This window comes from Sipha flava, unplaced genomic scaffold (genome assembly GCF_003268045.1).
Source record: "Sipha flava isolate LNK unplaced genomic scaffold, YSA_version1 0_pilon_pilon, whole genome shotgun sequence".
NCBI classification, from domain to species: domain Eukaryota; kingdom Metazoa; phylum Arthropoda; class Insecta; order Hemiptera; family Aphididae; genus Sipha; species Sipha flava.
The window spans coordinates 5,690,290-5,714,288 of NW_020271713.1; the positions used below are offsets into that span (position 1 = coordinate 5,690,290).

The 23,999-nt window shown below is 22.4% G+C and overlaps 2 protein-coding genes across 3 annotated transcripts; one reads left to right on the plus strand and one right to left on the minus strand.

Annotated features, from left to right (window-relative positions):
• Positions 1-3,855: 3,855 nt before the first annotated feature.
• LOC112684322 (NADH dehydrogenase (ubiquinone) complex I, assembly factor 6) lies at positions 3,856-7,429 on the minus strand. The gene is made up of 5 exons (XM_025555816.1): positions 7,159-7,429; positions 5,617-5,839; positions 5,395-5,554; positions 4,119-4,354; positions 3,856-4,051 (listed from the first exon to the last, which is right to left on the minus strand). Exons 1-5 carry the CDS (start codon positions 7,269-7,271, stop codon positions 3,872-3,874), a joined length of 912 nt encoding a protein of 303 aa, XP_025411601.1. The 5' UTR covers positions 7,272-7,429; the 3' UTR covers positions 3,856-3,871.
• Positions 7,430-7,590: 161 nt separating this feature from the next.
• On the plus strand, positions 7,591-19,464 carry LOC112684201. Of its 2 annotated transcripts, none has more exons than XM_025555698.1 (9): positions 7,591-8,539; positions 14,608-14,710; positions 14,774-15,099; positions 16,114-16,236; positions 16,305-16,929; positions 17,010-17,217; positions 17,777-18,228; positions 18,954-19,063; positions 19,133-19,464. In XM_025555698.1, the coding sequence occupies exons 1-8, from the start codon at positions 7,988-7,990 to the stop codon at positions 19,007-19,009; spliced, it is 2,445 nt and encodes an 814-aa protein (XP_025411483.1). In that variant the 5' UTR covers positions 7,591-7,987; the 3' UTR covers positions 19,010-19,063; positions 19,133-19,464. The 2 variants fall into 2 exon arrangements, with proteins under 2 accessions (XP_025411483.1, XP_025411403.1); XM_025555618.1 differs by having other exon boundaries at positions 7,593-8,539; positions 16,302-16,929; positions 19,133-19,462.
• The last annotated feature ends 4,535 nt before the right edge of the window (positions 19,465-23,999 follow it).

Consider the following 23,999-nt stretch of genomic DNA (forward strand, 5'->3'; position numbering starts at 1 on the left):
ATACTTTGGTCGACGCTTTCCTACACCAGCCACTGTTGTAAAGAATAAGCTTTTTACCTATAATGGTATATAAAGAAAATTTAAATAAAACGCTTAACTTTGTAAATCTATAACTTGAAAACTAAGTCTGAGCGCCAAATTCTGATTTCGCTAAGGTTTTTTTCGTTAAAAAATGACTAAGTTTGAAAAAAAATAGCTAAAAAAAGGGGTTTCCGGTAAAGCAAAGTTGTTCCAAAACTTTTTATCTTAAAAAAAAAAAATGAATGAACTAAGGATAACTATATTAAATAATTAATTATTAACTGACTAATATATTATACATATTTTTTAAAGGAGATAAAGTAGAATACTTATGAAAATGCTATTCATTGAAAAACATCTCGGCCCCACTTATTCAGAGTCATTTCGATCACTGCAACCAACAATGATTAATAATACTTAATACCTACTAAGTATGTAATATTAAGGTTTACACATCGATTGTCTCTAAACAAATATGGGTACATAGATAACTTAATATTACCATACATTTTTATTTATTTGAAAAAAAAGTATAAAACAAATTAAAATTATTGTTTTTTGGAGCATTGAGCTCTCTTAGTTCGATTGATCATGGTCTGGACTAATTCCTTTATAAATAAGTATAGGTTTTAAAAATATATGTTGATTGACATTGGCATACTCACGAGTATATATACCTGTGTACATGAGTGTTTACATATTTAATAATTAATAATAAGTAATGAACTTAAATTATGTTTGTATATAGTTATAAGTCTCTTCGTTAAATTGTTTATATTTCCTACGTTAAAAATATAGGTGGGCATGCAAAAAAAACCCCAAATAAATGAATAATTTTACACACACAGTTTAGAAATGATATTAATAATGAATATAATACTTTCACTGAGTATTTTTAAACAATTATTAAATGATTTCCGAAAATATATAATAACATCTACGACGAAAAAATTTAATTTATATCGTACCTATTTCGTTGGATATTTTTATGGTTCTTAATAGTCAGCTTTGTGCATTGTAATAGGTAACCACTAAACATTTTAAAAATTAATGATAAATCATTTTGGAGTTATATATTAATCGATATTTTCAATTGCATTCGTTTACATTACTTATAACTGGTTAAATTTTTGAATGTTTCTATAAAATTAACATAATGTTGATATAAGATTAGGTATTAAGATAAATATCTTACGTTTTTATACTGTCTTATAAAATCTATGCATACTTTTTATACATTTGTATGTTTTGTAAATTACATTAACTTATTTCTATAATATTTATATTTTTGTGTTTTGCATAATGAAACACTGTTATTTATGTCATATTAACTATACAATATTACAAAATGTAACTTCAAGTGTTTTATTTTATAAAAAAAATTATAAAATAATTTGTTTAGCTTTCATTTCTCGGTAGGAAGTAAATCTAAATAATAATTACGATCGAAACAAGAGATCGGTTGAGCAGTTAATATGGTTAGCTGATTCGTTTAGTAATATTTGATTCACAAAATATGTGATCGTTAATTATATTATTTAATACTCGATTCGATGATATTTATATAAATACGAAATTACGAAACATATATTTTCAAAGTGTTCATGGATAATAGAGTAGTATTAGAGTATAAGAGAAATATGTGCTGTATAATATAAGAAATAAGAATTAACAATTAGATAAAATCAATAAATTTAACATTTATTCAATTAATTTAACACTATAAGGATGTTGGTATAACATGGAATTTTAGAAAACAAAGATTGTGAAGTAAGTATGTATATAATAATATTTTAAATTCATATACTGATGTTTAAAAAAAATTTACAGAATTATGTTAGTGAACTTAAGGAGCTTAACAGTTGTAAAATAATCTTTATTTTCATAAAATATTTTGCTAAAAATCGAGATGAAAAGATAAAATATTTTAAATTTTATAAAATAATTAAAATACAATTTATATATTTTAATTTGATTGATTCAAACACAAATTAATTTGTAATAGGATGATAATTATAATTAATTTAACTTTTTAACCTCATTAAACATGATCTTTATCATTCCAAAATATTATTATAAGTTATATAAGTATCTTAAGTTTGATGTAAATACAAATTATTTTTCAAGTATCTATAAAATACCCAGCAAATTATTTAGATGGAATTTTTTTGATAAAATTTTATTTGGTTTTAGAAATTATAGTTTAAAGAATAACAAAAATAACAAAATAACAAAATAAATTAACTACAATTTTTGATGTTTCTCGTTTGATTAGATAATAATCACAAATAACTTCATAATTAAATAACATAATTAATTATTATTCTATAAATTTATACTTAAAAACAAATATTTATATAAATCAGATCTTCAATGCCAAAAATATACACTTGTTAGATTATTTTTATCCATAAGTTAAAAAAATATATATTTATACTAACATATTAATAATAACGTAATATTAATGCAGCATCACATATCTTTTTCTAATGTTAATTGTATATTTTATTTATGATTACTAATGTAATAATTTCTTTGTATTTTCTAACAATTTGCCATTAAATTAAAAAGGAATATGCAAAATGCAATACATTTAATTGCATTTTGAATAATATATACAATATATATAATATATTTATTTAATTAAAGCCTAGTTTCAAGCAAAAAATAATAATTAATCAAATTTTATAAAGTTATTTATATTTTTGTTTGAAACTATGCTTTAATTAAATAAGTATATTCTATATATTGTTTATTATAACTAGATATGTGAGTTTGTATTATACATTGATATAAAACTGTATTATACAAAGTATTATACATATTATAAAATTATTTTATACAGACTGTATATATATAAAAAAAAAAATTAATACGTTATTTTTAGTAACTCATTTATTAATTTTCTAGTGTTGATTTCCAATAAAATACAGTATTGAAGCTATATGACTATATAAAAATTAAAAATATACAAAATAATTGTAATCATATTTATTTAGCATTCATATGTTAGAAATAACTTAAATCAATTTATTGAACTATTATAAAATACAAATATTGTAAATATAGGTACAATTAATTAGTATATAACTATATAAGTATTATGTATAGTTTTTTATTTATTTATATTTAAAACAGATGTTTTTTTATGCAAAACATACATACGTATGGTAACTATATCATAATTGCAAATTGGTAGCATGGCAAATATATTAATTTGGTGAATTAAGTCTAAAATAATTTTTGTATTATGTGTTTTTTTTAAATTTTTTCTAACTTTCTAGCCATTTCTTTCAATTTATCCATTTTAAAATAATTAATACTTCATAATTAACAATGTGGTTATAACCTTTATTGAATTATCTATAATTTAAGACATTGCAAGGTTTTATACGGTATAATACGGTATTATACAAAAAAATAAAAAAACGTATTTTAACATCTCTAACTAAAATACAATAAATAATATAGAACTTATATTATAAACATCAGTGTCATAATCAATATTATACATTACAATAGCTTTAAAAGTGAAAAAAAAAGAATTGACAAAAAAATATAAGATAATTTTCAGATTTAGTAATAATTTTGTAATTTAAATTAATGAATTACAACTGTTGTTTATACCGTATAGTATCTTTTGATACTAAAGAAGTTAATAAATTAAATAAAAAACATTTTAAAACATATACATAAATAAAAGTAATTTTATTACACAGTAATAGGTATTTAACAAATTTAAATAATTAAATTAGTAATAATAATGGTAATAATTATAACAATCATAAATATTATTATTAATAAACAAAAAGTATATTCTTAAAAATAACTAGGAAATATTGAAATAATTTCAATGAGTAATTTTATACCATAATAATTTTATAGGCAACAAGTTATTTCGTTGTTGTAGTGTTTTATCAAATAAATTAAAATCTACTTTTTGAAGCTTTTCCAAATACAAACGTAGAGGGATAAATGGTAAAAATATTGATTTAACTCGTTTGTCTACATCCTTCTCCAATTTATTGGCCTAAAAAAACAAATGCATTCAACACAGATGATTAAATAGTTATTATTTAAAAGGAATTTTAATTTACTTTAATTAGATGACTATTGGCTCTGGAAGCCATTTCATATATTGCATCTTGCACATTCCTTTCATTAGAATTTCTAATGATATTTTCATAAGAAACTTTATTCTTCAACATAATATCTTGAGGTATTGATATTCTTCCTAATTTGACATTATGCGGTATGCCTCTAATGATGTTTACAATACCTTGACATTTACCTAGATGACTAACTGCATGGTCAACTGATACACTCTTGATTCCTGCAATTACTCATGCATATTAACTATTACGATACATGTATTTATATTTAATAAACCAAATCCTAAAACTATATATATATATATATATATTACATTGAAAAAAAATAATGTTTTTATAATGATAATTATTTAATTTTTATGTTAAAAAAAATAATATACACTAGAAAAAACTTAGAAAAAAAGTACATAAAATGTTACTTTGAAAAAAAAGTATGGTTAACTATTACCATAAGTAATATTAGAGTAGTTATTTTAAAAGGGGAATTATTATTATTCATTGGTAAAATTATTATACATATTGTTAAATTGGTTATATATTACAAAATAGCATTTAAAAATGTATTAGAATTATTAACATTTCTATTTTGGATAGTTAAATTTTTTATTTAAGATCTTTATCTTTCAGTTATATAAAAAGAGTATTGAATAGTATTTAATACTTAAAATTAATGAAAGAAAAATAGATACAAACATTTCGAATTCAATGAAGTTATTAAAACTAAGAAAAATAATCATAGAATTATTTAAAAAATGAACAATACAATTTAATAAATAATTGAAACTGAAAATTTCATTATTAAAATTTATTATAAATTACATAAAATAACATAATTCAGTTTTTCAAATTACTGACAATCGTCAATTGTTTAAAATTGTACTAAAATTATAGTTTTCTTCAAACATTAATTTATAAACATAATTAGCAATTGCTTTATATCAGTTTAAAATTTAATCATAGAGAACCTTCATGATCATTTTGCTGTAGAGAGATTTCTTATTGTCTATGTTCTTTATTATTCTATTAAATTTTAAATTGGTTACTTAAAAATGTAGTTTAAATTAAAAATTTTATTCAAATAAAAAATACTCACCAAAAAAATTTCAAAATTATTATTTTATTTCATTATTAAAATTAATTAAATGGCAGTTTATTTAGAAATTGAATTTTGTTGCACTTAAATTATATAATTGTTTTGAAATGATTATAATAATATTAATAATAAAAATATGATATTTAATAGAAATGAAAAAATACAAACCCATTGTTTCAAGAAATAAATAGTATATTGAAGAAACGGAGTTTTCAGCATAAGTATCCATATCTCCTATGGTTTTCAATGTGGAATTTAACATAAATTGTTCTCGAGATGAAATTAAACGTTTCAAATATGTTTTACTCAGTTTATGTGTTTTTGCTGCCTGTAATAATTATAATATATTAGAATATATATTTTTAAATTAATTAGTAGATAAATACTTGCTATATACAATTCTATGAGCACTGGGTGTTTTGGTATTTTATCATTATATATTTCAGCCAACGATGTCTCCCAGAATTTAAAACGCATTTCACCAATTTTTAAATCGCTTACTTGATCTTGAATAGTAGCTACCTCAATATTAAATGCTCTGATAGCAAATCCTGTCCTTCTAATATCTTTATGTAGTAATAGTGTACATAGATAGTTTTCATAATCATGTTTCCTAAACAAAAACATTTTTATTAATTTAATATTAAATTGGGAAATTATTTTATTTATAAAAAGAACTATGTTATGCTATTTTGATTAGTTTAATATTATATTATATAAACTAATATATTATCTATTTTTAAAATATTTTGATTTTGCTGTTTGTAATGTAGTAGTTTGGTGAAATAATAATGGTGAGTACTACTTAATATATTAATATTATGTATTTATTTTGTTGAAATTGCATATTTATTATTCTATTAATAATTTTGAATTTGCTATAATTATTATTAAATTGATAAAAATTATCATTATTTTATAGTAGGTATAAATAATAATAATATTTATAGTCAAAAGATAGTATATTTTATTAAAAATATGTGATATAAATGGAATATATGCATTGAAAATAATATATATAGCGTATAATTTCACCAAAATGAATAAATCAATGAAGTATAATTTAAATTGATGACAAGAAATTCAGATAGTTAACAGTATAGAGAAAGAGATTAAACAATATTAATTAATAATCAGTAGGAATTAGTTTGATGGCAATGGATAAAAATGTTTACAAATATTATATTTAATATTATTAAGTACTTAACTTTTAGTATTTGTTAATAATTATACTCAATTAATCATGAAAAAAAATTATTTATAGTAATTTTTAATACCAAAGGATAATTATTTTGTTAAATAACAATGACAGTTATATTTTATTTAATAATTTATATTTTAAACAAAGCTGATTAATAACATATATAATTAGTAATTATATTCAAAATTTAATTTCAAGAAACTTTTAAATATGAGCACATTGAAAATGAAAATACACTAATAATGATTATTAATTTTTATATAGTTTTATAATATAAATTTTAATTTGACTTAAATTAGATTTAAATAATTTAATTACAGTAGTAAAGACACAAATAAATATGCAGTAACTAAACAATTTTTTAACAGTACAATGAAATTCGCACTGTTAAACAGTTTTTTTTAATAACTATTATTTATAATAGTAATATTGAGATAACTCAAGTTGTTGTCTTCAAATTACATTTAAATGTAAAAAGCTGACAATTTTGGTTATATCGAGAATGAATAGGATCAGTGTTTAATGTTGACCAACTGCATTTTCATTTTTAACTGAAAATATTGCAAATCGGTTCGTCTTGGACAACTGAATGCCAATTTCATACATTTTATCTGTCTTACGCGCAGCGCTATTCTCACAGTTAAAGAGATTACACGGTCGATACAAGAAAGGCTTGGAATGCATGCGATACGCATACCATGCTGCGTTAACCGTAAGCATGTAATATTTACCTGACCAAATCCAAGCAATATTTTGCCGTGGAGTTGTTCCGTACGTGACATTTGACTCGTAGAACGGCACGGCTAATCGATCCTTTCGTGCCCAGAAAGTTGTTCGCCATCATCTCGAAGAGAACTGGCACCGACGAACCGTGCGGTCGTCTCCGCAGCCCGAACCGATCGGAAACCGACGTACAACAGCTACGGACACGGTGAACAGCGTCCGGTCAGCAAATCCGTGAAATCGACGTGTAACCGTATCAGTCGTAGCCGTCGGCGTCGGCAGCTGTACCCGTCCGACCGATAAGCCCGGGTGCGTGATACGAGCAACGTGCATATCAACAAACATGCAGTGTGTGCAACGCGAACGGCTTCGGATCGGTCTCGGGCGTCTGCGAATTGGAATTTCGGTCGATTCTCCGCGGTGAGAATTGTGTCACGCTTAAAAATCGTCGGGAAATCCATGACGCGTCGAGCGCAAGTGGTTTCCAACGTTTCCGGGAAGAAATTTGGAAAACGGCCCATATGTTCGGAGGGTGAAAAAATCGTATCCAGGGAATTTTCCCATTAATCTTTTGTCGTTGGTCAATCATCTTCCCATTGTGCTTTCGAGGGGTTTTCTGACTTGCGAGCAGAATTTTTTTTTTTCCTCGTATCATCCGAGTATTCGAGTTCATCGATTATTTTTAACTCGTAGTTAACAGTTTCCCGTGTTTCTCGGTGGCCGCCGATCACGACAACGACGACAACCACGACGACGACCGCATATCGACAAATCAGTGAATCATCTTATCATGTTATTGTGTTTGTGATTCAATCGTATTTGTGATGTTGCCCGAAAATGGTTTGTATAGACGAAGTAGTTGCTTACTTCAAAACACTTAAAAGCTACGAGCGGCTTTGGATGATGTGTAGACTCCAAAGCCACTGTCTTCCAATTGAATTGAGGTACCTCGGCACTTGCTTAGATAACTTATCTAAAAGAGATATTCATATATTGAAAAAATTGGAACTTGAAGCCAACGATCCAGCTAACGTCAGTGAAGTAGCTTGCAAGTGTATTTGCGATAAAACTGTTAGGGCAGCGGTGATCAAGTATTTGTCCGTGTTGAATACAAACAGTACCAAGTGTTCAGAACTTATCTATAAAGCGTTGACTGACGACAAAGGCTTACAACGCATATTCAAGTGTCCCAAAACGTTCTTCAACGATAAAAACGCATTTGAAGAGCTTATGGTATTGTATACATTGGCTGTAAATCATCCGGCGTTTATATTTGAACAAAAGACTCAACTAGATAGTATATTCAATTGTATTAAAAAAGAAAAAGAAAGGCAACTATTAAAAAATAAAGACAACGATCAAGATAAAGAATCTTCTGATAGTGTAGAGGTAGGTGTATAAGTGTATTTTTTAATGTTATGAATTATGTATTACCAAAAATTACTTATTTCGTTATAATTTAATTTTGAAATTTCATATAGATACATAGTTAATAAATAAGCATCATATTTTATCAAATAATAAAATGATTGTATGTGTAAACCGGGGTATTGACTAATTTAGACACTTATGTTTTTAAGAGTATTTTGTTGAAAATTAAATTTTATATGTTAAAACTTCTACTTGCAACTATATTTATCCAAAATGTAGCTTAAATTGAAAAGACTATTATTAAAAATTAAAATTGAATATTTTAGTGGTGTATTGCAGTAGTACTTAGAAATCTTAAAAACATTTTCATAAGGTATGACAAATTAATCAAATTTTCTTTTTATATCTCTCAAATGTATATAAATAATTTTTTTCTAAATTAACAATGTTTATTTTAATCAAGAATTTTATTATTCTAAAAGCTAGGTATCAAAAACATAATTATTTATATTTTGTTAATAAAATAATAAAAAATTAAATTAAAATTAAAAATTATTAGGTAAATGGTTACTCATAAATTAATATATAAATAGTTGAAAAAATAGTTTATATATAATAATAATTAAATGGTCAGCCTGGAATATTATTAAATTTATAAAGTACGACCAGTTTCAAATTAAAAATTCATCACTTTTAAAGTCCCGATTTTATTGACTTTGTTCTACCTGATGATGAATTATTAACTCAGAAACTAGTTTTACTTTACAAATATAGTAATAGCCCAGGCTAAGCATTTATTTACTTCTATATATGAACTATTTAATTTTATTCATTTACATATTATATTTTTTTAAGTACTCAAGTTTCAATTCTTATTTTATTTCAACATTCTTGAAATTGAAAAAAATCCATATTTAGTTTTATGGTTTCTGGATGTTATTGCTTATTGAATCTTGTATATACAATATTAATTAATAAATTACATTTTTTCATAATTATTGAAATTGCGCTACATAAAAAAAACATTACTATGCATTCAAATTTACACAAAATGTATTGTTGATGCCATCAAGTAGAATCATACAAAAATGGTATTTTATTTAAATCTAGTTTAGTTAAAAACTCGAATAAAAATATGTTTTTATAGTAAAAATTATTATTTATATTATAAATATTTTGTTCGTATTTTAATTATTTATAATATAATGTTGAGTTTCTAATTTATATTAATACTATTGATTATTATTTTGATATAATTTAAAAGTAGTGCTATAATTTAATAAATATGTCTACTCAGTATTAAGTTAATAAATTGTTGAAATTGAAATTTATATCTATGCCTAAACATTTTTATACTTTTTTTTTTTTTTTTATTAATGAAGAAATCTACAATCTACACATATAATTTTTTTGTATAATAAGTAGGTTTGATAAGTGACAGTAAAAATAAAAAAAACAGATAACATGATTCAAGGGATTAGGGAGGATACCTAAATTTAATACCTAAATTTTTATACTAAAATTATTTTTATGAATAGTTAAAATTTATTCAGCAAATTTAAAATATATATGTCAATCTAATAACATCAGAGTATTATTTGTATAAATATGTGGATATAGTAAAAGTTTATTTAATAATTAAAGTTTAAAATAATACTAACAATAAGGCAATAATAATAAATATAATATAATAATAAAATAATATTAATTTTGTATAAAGTATCTATTATCACTGATGAGCTAAATATTTACTGACTATTTTTTTAAACTTCATACAATTCTTTTATTATCCTTATTTATGATTCAAGATATTAATGTTATAATTGTTTGAATAAATAATTTAGAAATACTATTTATTAATTTTTCTCATACATTTATTAAAAATATCTTAATTTTTAGTTTTGTTTTAAGAACATTTTTTTTTACAGTTTTTAAGATATTATACAAATAATATAAATTTTTAATTCATAATAAATTATTTACTTTTTCAAAAGTAGACAACTAAAAGAAACTTTCTTTTTAATATTTTGTTATTTATTACTCTTATTTTATGTCTTTAATTACTTAAAAGTTGAAAAGTTGATTGAAAAATGTACTGTTATTCTGACAGATAAAATTATATAAAATATTAACTACAATTTATAAAAAGATTAAAGTATTGTGGTTAGGTAAGATAATATACATTACAATATAAGTATAAATTATAAGTACTCGTTTAATAATTTTGCAAAAAAAATGCATATAAGTATTAACTTTGGAGTTGATTTAATTTATTAAATAATAACAGTTGAACTTATTATTATAATATTTATTTAATGTTAATACGTTAATAATGTTATAAGTATCCAGTTTACGTTTCAAGTCCATATAATAAATATTTTTAGACAACTAAATAACTTTCAAAATATTTAATTTTGTCAAAAATTAATTTTCTCACGTTAACATTTATGAGATTGGAAATTTATTTTTTGTTTACTACAAAAAACTACTTGTAAAGAATTTTGTATTCAATTTTTAGATACTTAAGTACTTAATATTGAAAATTATATGAATTTTTAACTACAAAAATATTTCAGATTTCTATGATTTTTATTGAGTTTTGTCATCATTTTAAATTTAAACATTTTTTAAAAAAAAATTATGATTTTCTACAAAACAGAGAAAATTGTACAAACAATTTATTCAATTTTCAAGATTTTTCGTTCAACTAAAACTATCATAGTTAAGTAATGAATTCAAATTTTATAGACCAAAGTAAAGAAATAAACATTTCAATTGTATATAAATAGCTAAAAAAAAAATTTCTTTAGAAAGTGTACTAATAACTGAACAGTAATATTATTATTTAGTAAAAATGTCAATTCTCTATAATAATTATTTTCATTATTATTGAAATTTTGCTGTTTTTTTAATTGGTAATTTTACGTGTTTTTTTTTTCTATTATTTGGAAAAATATTGAAAAAAATTTAGATTATTTTCTCAACAATTTAATTGCTAGTCTAAATTTGTTGTCAAAATCATCTCTCCTTTTGATATTGTAAGAAATTGTGTGAACAAATATAAAAAATACAAATAAAACTCATTGTAGTAAAATAAATTTAGTATATTCTTCGTTTTAATTAGAATTTAAAATTGATAATAAATAGTTAATTATTTGCATGTTTAGTTAGATTTTAGATAAAAATAAGAACTACCTTAGTAATATTAAATGCAATTTCCAATACAATTCTAAGTTTACTTGGAATGACTTATAATAATTAATATTTTTTTCGTATTTTTAATGTTGGTAAATATAAATAATAATTTACATAAATTCTTTAAATTTGTTAAATATGATTAGAGTATGATATTTATGTATAGAATAACTTGAGGAATAATTGGATCTGGATTAAGTGTAAATAAAAATTTCAAAACTTCTCATGTAAAATTATAAATATATTTAAAAACTAATTATTAATATTCTTAATATAGGGTTATATTTCCTAAAGAATTTAACCATTGGTTATTTAATTTTTATGTTTAAACTTTTTTTTATTCATATTCATACTTGTTTTATATTTTTTAATTGTTTTCAATAGTGTGCACAATTTTGAAACTTTATTGTTTTAATTATAGTCTACTTTAAATCACTCATATCTTTTTATTAAAATAAAAATCATGTATCAATTAAATTAATTGCTTAGACTTTCCCAGAACTTTCCTGCCATTTATTTATTTTTCTTTGAAATTCATTATATGTTAACTTATTATTATTAATACTAATATTGGAATTAGTAAATAGTTGAACATGTGTAAAATGTATGAATATCATTTTTTTTATTTATCTTTGTATTTTTTGTTTTTCATAGATAATTATTTTATGTAATATTTTTAAGGCTTATTTAATTAATTTAAGATTTAAATTATTTTTGTTTCTATCTATATGTACCTACTTTATTTCTTTATGCAGCACTCATATGATCTTGTCGTGTTACCAGCAAAATTGGAGTATTTCTAACATCTGTGATTGGTTAACAATTAAATACCACATCGTGAATATCTTCACTGCCAAAGATCACATTACTGTATTATGTACGTATTTTGATTTTGAATAGGTAGTTGAATATATTATATTCATATTAGGGCTTTGAACTTAAATCTTATAGCTTGATGATCGTATCTCAGGGTTTTAAATCATAAAATAAATTAGTATTTGTTTTATTTATTTAATAAATGTATTTTCAATTTTATAAACTCATTTTGGCTTAATATATTACCAGTTGGAATTTATTTCTTTATGGTCATATGATTTTTCGTAAAGATTTATTTTACTTTCAATACAATTATTTAAAGTTCAAATTAAACTAATATTTTATAGTTGATTACACCTACAATTATGCATCGTATTATTTACTTAATTCCTTATTACATTAAAGTTTTATATTTACTGATAGTTGAAAAAGGAGTTAAAAAACAAGTATAGAAATAGAACAATTTATGTTATATTTATTTTCACAACTTTTAAAAATAAAAATATAAAAAAAATCACGAAGAAATTAGATTATTAAAGTAAGATATGTTAAAATGTATTTATAATATTTTATTTATAAGATTTAAAAATACTTTTATGAGTTTTATGAAGTTGGACTAGTTTGAGTTTGAAGCCCTGATTTGTCTAATCAAAATTTAGTATAATATTTGCTTATGTGTGATAAATACTGTTAGGTTACAATTTTTTTTCCAACCTAATCTATCTTCTTAAAACTTAAAATTGATTGATTTAATTGATTTAACTAAAACAGCATTAAAAATTAGAAAAAACCTTATGAAATTGTTTGTGAAAATGATTAGTTTGTGTGGTAAAACCATGTGTAAGCTAACTAACATTCTAAAATTTAATTCTAATCACTGGAATCAAATAAAATCAAGGAATTTGAAATTAAATTTAGCCTTTATTTGTGTGGTTATAAATTTTTCTTATTTATGTGTAGTACAAAAAAATTAATTATTTTATTAAATTTAATTTCAAAAGTGTATTGTAAGATTGTACATGAGTTGTAGTCTTATAAATATTTAATATAATCATAATTGAATAATTAATAATTTAATTAATATTATTAAAGTTCCATAGATATTTGTGTTTAAAACAAATGCGATTTATTTTCACCTTATAATTTAAGTTATCTTAAACAACAGATATATATTATTAAAGTTTATAATTTTTCAAAATTTATTACTAATTATTATCATTATACATTTTCTAAATATGTTTTCAAAATTATATTTTGCACATCTCTTAATTATAATATTGTTGGCACTAATATTTATAGATTTTTACTCAATTTGATTGCATTGTCTTTGGGTAATTAATTGTATCTTTGTAATTAAATATCCTAAATTAAATCAAATTAACTGAAAAAAAGATTAACAATTTAAAAATAGTTTGACTATATTAATAGTATTATAAGCGAATATATTTTTTTTATTATTATTTATTGTTAATAATTTATTCATTATATTAACCTTGACATTTTTAATAAAAAAATTGTCCGAGTATAATTTTTTTTTAATTTAATTTTAAATAAAAATTAATTTTTTAAAATAATTTAATATCCTGTTCTTATTTAAACAATGACAATATAAGTTAATTTGCAAAAAATTTATTTTGTATAATGCATATATTTAGAGGTTTGCCTATGGAGGTTTAGGTATTCAATCCCCCGCCTACAACATTTTAACAAATTATGAAAATAAGTATTGCTTATTACAATTTATGTTTAATATCATAAACATTTGTCAAGGTTATTTTTATAATCCATTGCTGATCTATCTAGTACTATAAAATTAATTATTATCAAAATTATTATCTAGTGAAATATTAAAAATATTGAACCCTGCCCCTCGCCAAGGTAAATGTTTTTTAGGTTTATGTTAACTTATTTTTATCATTGTATATTTTAAGTAAATAAACCAGTTTACAATCCAAATGTATGCCATTTTATTGCTTAATGCTTAAATCTTATTCAGAAGTAAATCAAAATATGCATTTTGTTTAATGATGTTTTTAGTTAATCATTAGTTATATTTGTTTATATTTATGTTTTAGAATATCAACACTATGATTCCACCACCTAATTATATGTATCAGCCAGCTCATGGAGGATCAAATTTTCCTCTCAACAGAAATGGATATATATATCCACGGCATTGTAAGTATAATATTAACTTTATTGTTTTGGCCAGTTTAAACTGTAGAATGATAATATTTTCAGACTATCCGTTTCCTCCTGTAAATGTACCACCGATGCAAGTTTGTTACGACTATCCGCCACCTTCAGCAATTTCAGCAGTTCGAGGACCTCATCAGGCTAATTTTTCCAAATCATCAAGTCCAATATCATGGCCTCCACGTACATTCCAATTAAATCCTCGAAATCCACCACCAAACACTAATGCAAAACAAAGACATCCAACTCCGACTAGGTATCGTAATCCTTCGGATCCTAGTTATCCATTTGCACAGCCCTGGAATAATTGGAACATGTATCAAATGTCACCCCATAATATGTATGCTAATTATAATTACACTCCGGGAATGGTAAGTGGTATACTTATTTGATACTTATTTTTATTTGAAAGAATTATATTATATTAATTTTATTATTTGTTATAAATAGGTTTTGCTATTTTTTATTCAAAATTCTCCATAAAAATATTTAAAAACATTGTAATATTATCTAGTACTCGAGGGGAATTATATTTTTGAAATTTAGATTGAACATATTTTTTCTTCTGTTTTTCTTTAGCATTGATTATAGAGTATAATGTATTTAATTATATTTTATAATCAATGACTTTATTTTTTTTTTCAAATCCAGCCATTTATATTAAATTTCATACTTTATTGTATGTTCATAAATATGTAATAATATAACATTGGATGATAAAATTAATTATATTTTTATAGTAGTATAGTCATTCATTAGTTTAGTTGTTACATTAAATCATGTCTTCATGCATTATTTTTTAATAATAAATATAGTAAATTATTTGAATCGCTGTGTTTAATATATAGATTTCTAAATAAAAATGTAATGGTTGTAGTACTCCATAAAAAATAACAAATTTCAAATGTTTTTATTAATTAGAAAAATTAATTATAATAAAAAAAGGGGAGATTTTAGTACTATTTTAAATTATTTAATTTAAATTTAAATGTGCATTTATATTGTGTGTAGTTGGTGTTTTATATTTTAAATGACAGAAAAAACAATGCATTTTGCAATGATAAAACTTATATCATGTAATAAAATATTAAAAATAAAATAAAAATTAGAAATTATTAAATAGTTAATTTACCTGTAAATTAATATTTATTTATAAATTAATGCTTAGCTTGGAATAATATTATATTTATAAAGAACTACAAAATTATCTATGTTTAAATGTACTTTTAAAATATTTCAATATCCAGGTCATTGCTTGTAGTTTAAACTTTTTTACTTCTCAGTAATTTTGTTTTCTTTTTTTTTTAATATTATTAAAATATTATAAAATATGGTTAATTGCATCTGATTAAGTTAGTTAACCTTATTTGGTTTGTTTAATTTAGGTTCCTTCTTTCTATCCAGAAAGTAGTATGGGGCGTGGTTATCAAGGACATGGAACAAAAAGTAAACACTCTACTGCTAATCGATCTCAAGATCAATCTAAAAGCCAAATGACAATGCCTGTGGTATAATATATTATTTGTATTGTTATGATTAAAAATTGTATTGATTATAATTTTAATTTTTATAGCAGTCTACTACTCCAATTAAAATAGATCCAGTAGCAAAAAGTATTAAACCTACTTTAACAAATACTCAGACAAATTCTTCTAGTGAAAATGAAATTGTACTAGAAGCAAATAATGATAAACCATCATCTTCAAAATCTGCTGAAGCTAATAATGAAAGTAGCTCTTGTAAATCAGTTAGTACAACTGTTGCAGATAAAGTGTCAGCAGTTTCTACTCAACCTGCAATTCAAAATAATCATACAAGTCCTAAAGCTGTTCCATCTTCCACTCAATTTCAGAGTTCTGCTGGTGCAAAGGTATATAATTCAAAGTTAACTTCAGAAAATAAGATGAAACCAGACAGCAGTGTGCAAGCAGTATCAAAATGTCAGCCAACATTACTGAAAACTTGTTCACCGCCTATTACTACACAACAGTCACATATTACAGATACAAACCCACCAGAAGCATCAACAAATACTTTTAAAGAACCTTCTAAAAATGAATCAACAAAAACTATTGATGTTCCTTCACTTTTAAAAGTGTTGGAAGATACTACAATTAAAGAAGAAAAATCAGGTGCTGTGTCAAATGATATATCTGAAGAAAAGCCCAAGTCTAATGCTGATCAAAAACCACAAAGTTCAAGTAATTTTTTGTTTGTGTATTAAATAAATAAATTTAGATTTATAAATCTAGGATAAAAAAATTGTGTTTTATTTTTATAGAAATTCCATTGCAACATGAAGTAAATACAACAAAAGGATTTGAAGTAAAAGAGTCCATAGCTGGTGCTGCTGCAGCAAAACCAATTAGCACTCCAGTGACCACCACTGTATATAATACACAATCCAGTAAATATTATAAAGGTCGTCCAATACAGTCTCAACCAAGAATCAATAGAGATGGAAATTTAAATAATAGTTACAACAATAGGTAAATTTTAAATTATAGACATTAATTTTATGCAAAATTGTAAGTTTTAAGTTAGAAAACCTAAAATTCTGAGCAATAGTTGTGTATAGTATTTTAAAATATTAAAGTACAAGATTGCATATAATAGACTTAACATACAATGGATAAAATAACCTAAGTACAACTTCTTTAGTTATTTTATAGAATTTGAATTTCCTTAAAAATATTTACTTTTATATAAATATATATGTGCAAAATAGTAATAGAACATAATTATTGTTATTTTACTTGAAGTATAAATTATATTTTAACAATTTAAATATTTTTATATTAAATGAATGGTAGTTTAAAAACTATTTGAAAATAGTATCTATTCCTAGTACTCTATTTTTTTCTATGTGTGTCTTTTACATTTGGTTGATTATTTTTCTTTTTTTATACCAGTCCTGGTTAATTTAAGCTAGGTTAACCAACAATTATATCATTCTTGTAAAATTAATTCAGTATTTAAATATGATAAAATGTATTATTATTTTATTTTAATAAGTATAATTAACAGTTATATTTTTTTTTTTTTCAGAAAACCAGTGACTGGACTAGTATCAACCTTTAATGAACCTGCCAGAGAAAATCCTCATAAATCTCATGCAAAAATACCCAACAATGGCCAACAGTATTATACCATGTCTTATGATAATGGAGCGAATGCTAGAGCATATAATACTCAAACATATTATGTTCATCAACCTCAAACATCTCAGCCAATGTCAGGTTATTCATCTGTACCACGGCCATACATACCACAACAGCATGTAGTGCAGTCTCCAGAATATCAACAAGTTTATCAGCAACCTGCTGAGTTTGTTTATTATCCATCATCTTCACAAACATTTTATACGACAACACCAATGTTGATGCAACCTCAAGTATTGGCTTATCATCCACCAAAAGTATCATGCTACAATTGTGGAGGGCAGAATCATACAGGAGCTGAATGTACTGAATTGACAATGGAAGAAATAACAAGTAAAGGTAAATTTTCTTAATTACTTATTTATTGATAATTTAATGAAGTAATTAGGTTTTGTAATTAATAAACTGTTATATATTCTGTTATATATATAACTGTTCTATACAGGTGTATCTAAGTACATTTGATTACAATAATAATGAATAATATGTATTAAAAATGATATAGTATTTGGATTATTTTCTTAAAATAAATATTATAATGCAATTTTTAATTATTGTGTAAAAATATTAATATTAATAAAAGAATACATTTATATATATATATATATCTAACGTACCTAAAATATTATTTTTATAATTTCAATTAAATTGAAAAAATTAAAATTGTTTTTAAATAAATATACTGTAAGTATAACTCAACATTTAATTTTGTATTTAAGATTTTGTTATTTCTATTTTATTCTTAATGTACATATTTATATCTGTAAAATGTCCTAAACTGTTGAACGATTAAAAGTTAATTTTCCAGTATATTAGAAATTTAAAGTTTGATTAATTTTGTTATTTCCTTTATTAATTGTAAGAAATCAAGAATAAAAAATGGTCCATTATCAAAAATTGTTTTATTTTAAGCTTACCAAGTTTATTCTATAAAGTTTATTTTCTATATTCTTTTGTATAATAGTCAAGGCAAATTACAATTTGTAAACGTATTCTATATTTTCTTCTGAAATCATAATTAAATTGTATTCAATGTTATTATACTATCAATATTTATTTTTTAGGTCTGTATGAAAATCATTATGGACCGTCAATGCCTGACGGCAGACCTCGTAATTAAATATTGTATTACAGAAATTGATAATTACAATCACATCTAACAGGATGACTTGAGGTAAAGATTCAAATATTTAAATAAAATATATCAATAAATATCATAATAAATATTATGTTTGTGTTGCAGACTTCAAGGATGGTGAAACTATAAATGCCTTCTCCTATAGTATTAATTGTAATTGTAATTTAAATGATGATTCCTTGATTCGTTACCTGTTGTTTCCAAATAAGACTGGGTAATGTTTTTTTTCTTCCATATTAGTATTTTAAAATTTATAACGTTAGCAGTATATTTATATAAAAAAAGTAATATTATATTTAACCAAACATTAAATTTATAGCAACTTCATCATCTCGTCCTTTCCTTCTTTTAAATTATTTTCACCGGTCATGTTATTACATTATAATACTTTTTCGGTATTATTTCTAACGTATTGGACTGTTGATCCAATAAATATATTAAAACATCTCTACTCTTTAAATTTATCTTATCGTAAATCAAATGTTTTCAACAAAACAATTACAGTAAGAATTTTTTTAAATTTTGTAAATCAAAAAATTATACTATGTGTAACATTCCCTCTTTGATTTGACACCATTTTTGTCAACTAGTATCATATTAAATATTTTTCTGAATCTACCGATTATATTATACAAATATCCTTATGTATTATCATTTAAATAAAGGTTATAAATTCAATGACAAAAAACATTTATCATGTTAAGTGTTATTATCATAAAATATTTTATATTAAATACATTTATGTATACAATTTGTTTAATTTCATTAATTTGACGTTTTCATGTGTTTAATTTAATAACTTAAATAGAATATTTTGAACTGAATATTAATTTTGATTTATTTATTAATTTATTTTCGATTTTTAAGTGATTAACTAGACCTGATTGATGCCAAAGTTACAATTTAATTTTAAACTGAAAATCAGAAAATCTATCAATATATTATTTTAATCAGTAATTTTTAGTTCAACCGACAATTAAAAATGAGTTTCTAAACTATTTAAATCTTAATTTATGTGATCAAGTTTTAAATTAAACCACAACGTCTAGTTTTTAAGAAACTATTTGATTAAATATTAATGTCTAAAATGTTATGACCTTTAAAAAATTGGTATAGAATGAGTACCATAGAATGAATAATTCTAGTCATCAATGAATTAAATTTGTTTAAATTATAATTGGTAAATTTGAAAAATTAACAAAATGAAATTGAATTGAGATACTTGCTCGTCTTGTTCAAATTGGTGTGTTTGATCTATTACAATGGAACTAAAATATCATTAAATATAATTATAGTTATTATTCAATATAATACTTTTATATAATGATATTTTTATATACATAAATGGTTGTAAAGGATAATAACTTCATTGTCTTACTATTATCATGGTTTTGATTTACAAAACACTTTTATTGATTCCATTTAAAACTATATTTGTTTGAATCAATAAATGATGTCATTCAATGTGAATTTAAAAGATAACATATACATATTTATAATTCAGTCATTAAAAAAAAAAAAAAAAATACATGTTAGTTTTTAAAGTTTTAAGTTTGATAAGTATAACTTAACTATAGTTATTATGTTATATTTCAAATTTGTGAAACGTTATGTTGTTAGATATCCATAAAATAATTTGTAAATAATTGCACTTTTTTCTTATTTAGTGTATATTTTTCAATTTTATTTATTTAAACTTAATTTAAGTTTAAGAATATTAAGCTAATTGTAAGAATTTTAGAATAGACAATATTTGCTATATATATAATACATTCCCCATAATATTTCTCCATTTATTATCAAAATAATCTGGTTCTTTTTTCATGTAAAAAATAAAGTGTATAAATATCCCAAATGAATGATAGCTTCATGTGAATCAGGTAGTTTTAACTCATTAATGATTATTATTGTTCATTAAATCACATTTGCGTTAATGAAATACTACTTCCAATTTGTGTTAAGATGTTTTACTTTTTGTAAGTTTTTGTTAGCGAGTACAGTTAAAATATAGCATAATTATTCCTCTAATCATTACACATCTCATAAATATTAATTCAGGGTTTGGAAGTATCTCAGATATATCAAAAAAAAAACAAAAAAACAAAAAATGCATGTATTAAGATCTTAATAATTCTATCATGTCTTTTTATATGACAAATTACAGTAAAAGTGAAAATTGTTAAAAAAAAAAGAAAAACCAATAAAAATGAAAAAATGAAAAAAATTTCATCATTATAAAATATTTTTCCGGAACATTTTCTTATCTTACTGACTTAAAATACTTTAGTTTAAAAAAATTTAAAATAAGGTTGTATTTCTGATTTTTCAAAATTTGATACAACTTACCTTTTATTTTGCCCATTTATAATGTTGAATTTGGCGAATTTATTTGGTATATCATATTGTTGTAATGAAATGCTATTAAACATAAACAATTATAAATTAATTGTTTACACATTTTTTGACAGAGTTAAAGTGGTAATTTGATAGTTTGCAAACTTTAATTTAAATACTTTTGTAGAAAATAGCCACTATAATAGTGAATGAACATAATAATGCTAAACAAATTTGTCTGGAAAGTAATCAAAAATTATTGAAAATGTATTATAATATTAAATATAATTTACCTATTATTATCTATTATTATTATTTGTACTATGAATTATAAAAAACATAATAAAACACATTGAATATTTTCAAGTATCTTTTACTGTTAATGTAATATATATCTATTATCTTTTTATAATAATTGTATAATTTATCTTGTGCATAGATTTACAATTTCATTATATCTTGTGTTGAGTTATTTTTTTTTTTAGCATTTTACCTAAACCTGTTCCTGGTATGGTAATTGAGTCAGGACTATTGATAAGTTGATAAGACAATTTTTGGTAGTTAATCAATAGATTTAATAATAATTGTTAGTGATCAATAAGACCATAAATGGCACAATAACTGCATTTAAATGGTCAATCAAATTATAATAAATAAAATAAAATAAAAAAGTAAAATATAATAAAGTTTCTTTAACTTTATTCTAATTACTTTTGTTGTTATAATTACCATTAAATGAACATCTATAGCAATTATCATTATTATGTATGTATTATAAATTACTTCAATATTATTAACTACATTATTAATACACTTTGACAATGAATATATTAGTGTTGAGTAGTAATGCATTACATATTTTATTTTCATTATTTATTATATAATGAAAATGTAATGGAAATTATTTTATATTTGTAATTTTTTTAATATAACGCGTTACAAATAGGTATCTACAATCATAGATTATATAATACTAGTGTACTTCATCTACGCTACAATCCAAAAAACTTTTCAATAAAAATATATTGGTTCCAAATTATATTTATAAATATATAGATAAATGCTTATTCTAAATATATATATATATATATATATATATATATATATATGAATATTAAAAATAGTTATTTGTCATTTTGTAATAGTATTTATAATTTCAATAAAAGTCAGACAAAATATTTTTCCAAATAGATACTCTAACACTATAAAATAAAATTAGACATTAGTCAATAATAAAAGTTCTATCAAACCATAAACAAATTCTATAGAATTTCTATGGATAATATTAGATGTATAAAAATAATTTGGTTGTTGTTAACTGCGTCACAACATACAATTAATTCAAATTTGCACATTGTGTACACACATATGTTAAATTGCAATTTTTGTTATTTATTTTTAAGTTTTATCTTTAAAATTCTAAAATAAACCATGAAGAAGGGGTATATTAAACTATTCTTGGTCCCAATGAAATAAGTTTTTTAAAATTTTATTTTAGTCAGATAATGGAAAAATAATTAAATGTAATTTATAAAATGGAAATTCAAAACTGTTATCAACATTCAAGATTAGTTCATCTAATTTGATAAACACATTGCAACATTGCAGTAAGTAGTATTATTTTTTTGTAGTATTTAATTTTAAGTTAATAATTTTTTTTTCAATACTTGTAACTTGAAAGTAACATTATTAATTTCATTACATTTAAGTAATGAGTAAAGTAACTAACCCAGCTCTGATATATATAAATAAAATGTAATATTTTACATTTATATTAGTTTAATTTAACTGTTCAAACTTTTAAGTGTCATCTTTTCATTCATATATATATTTTGAATACAGATTTATAGAAGATTGCTTTCAATATTATGTCCACTGCTATTTTGACAGTATTAATATTTTTATAAATAAGTATTTTAAAATATATGTAATAATCTGTTTTTCTAGGACAGAGGTATCCAACCTTTTTTAACTCACAGCACCCTTAATTATTTTATAAAAATTTGGAGGTACCCTATAGTCCATACTGAATACACTTTAGTTATATATCGTGTATTTAAATTTATATTTTGTAACTTAAGTTTTTTATAAACAAAAGTAGTGATTATATATACAATGGTATAATATGTGTGTTACACATATCATATTTTATAAAACAAATTACATTGAACATTAACTATATATTTTATTATTTATTATTATCATATAATATTATTTGATTATAAATATTAAAAATTAATGTTAAATAAAAAATTTAATTAAATCATTTAATAGAACATTTTTATATTTTGGTAAAAGAGTTCGGGGAAATGCTTGTCGAAACTTTCTTCTAAGGTTCCTAGTTACAAGCTCCATCACAAGAGGCATAACTTCGGAACTTTCTCGTATCACAGATAATATAGGAAACATCTCTTAATTGATTTTTTTCAGATATTTAATTTATCTTTAAAAGTAAATCACATACTAGTAGATGTTTATATATTTTAATTTGGTCCTTGCATACTTGTATTTATTTGATTTAAGTGTGAAAATATTTGTGTTAAGTATGATCGTTTTGCAAACCATTTTTCGTTTGTCAATAATACCAAATTTACATTTTCAAGAGTGAAAAAAGCTTCTACAAAGAAAACAGTGAGTT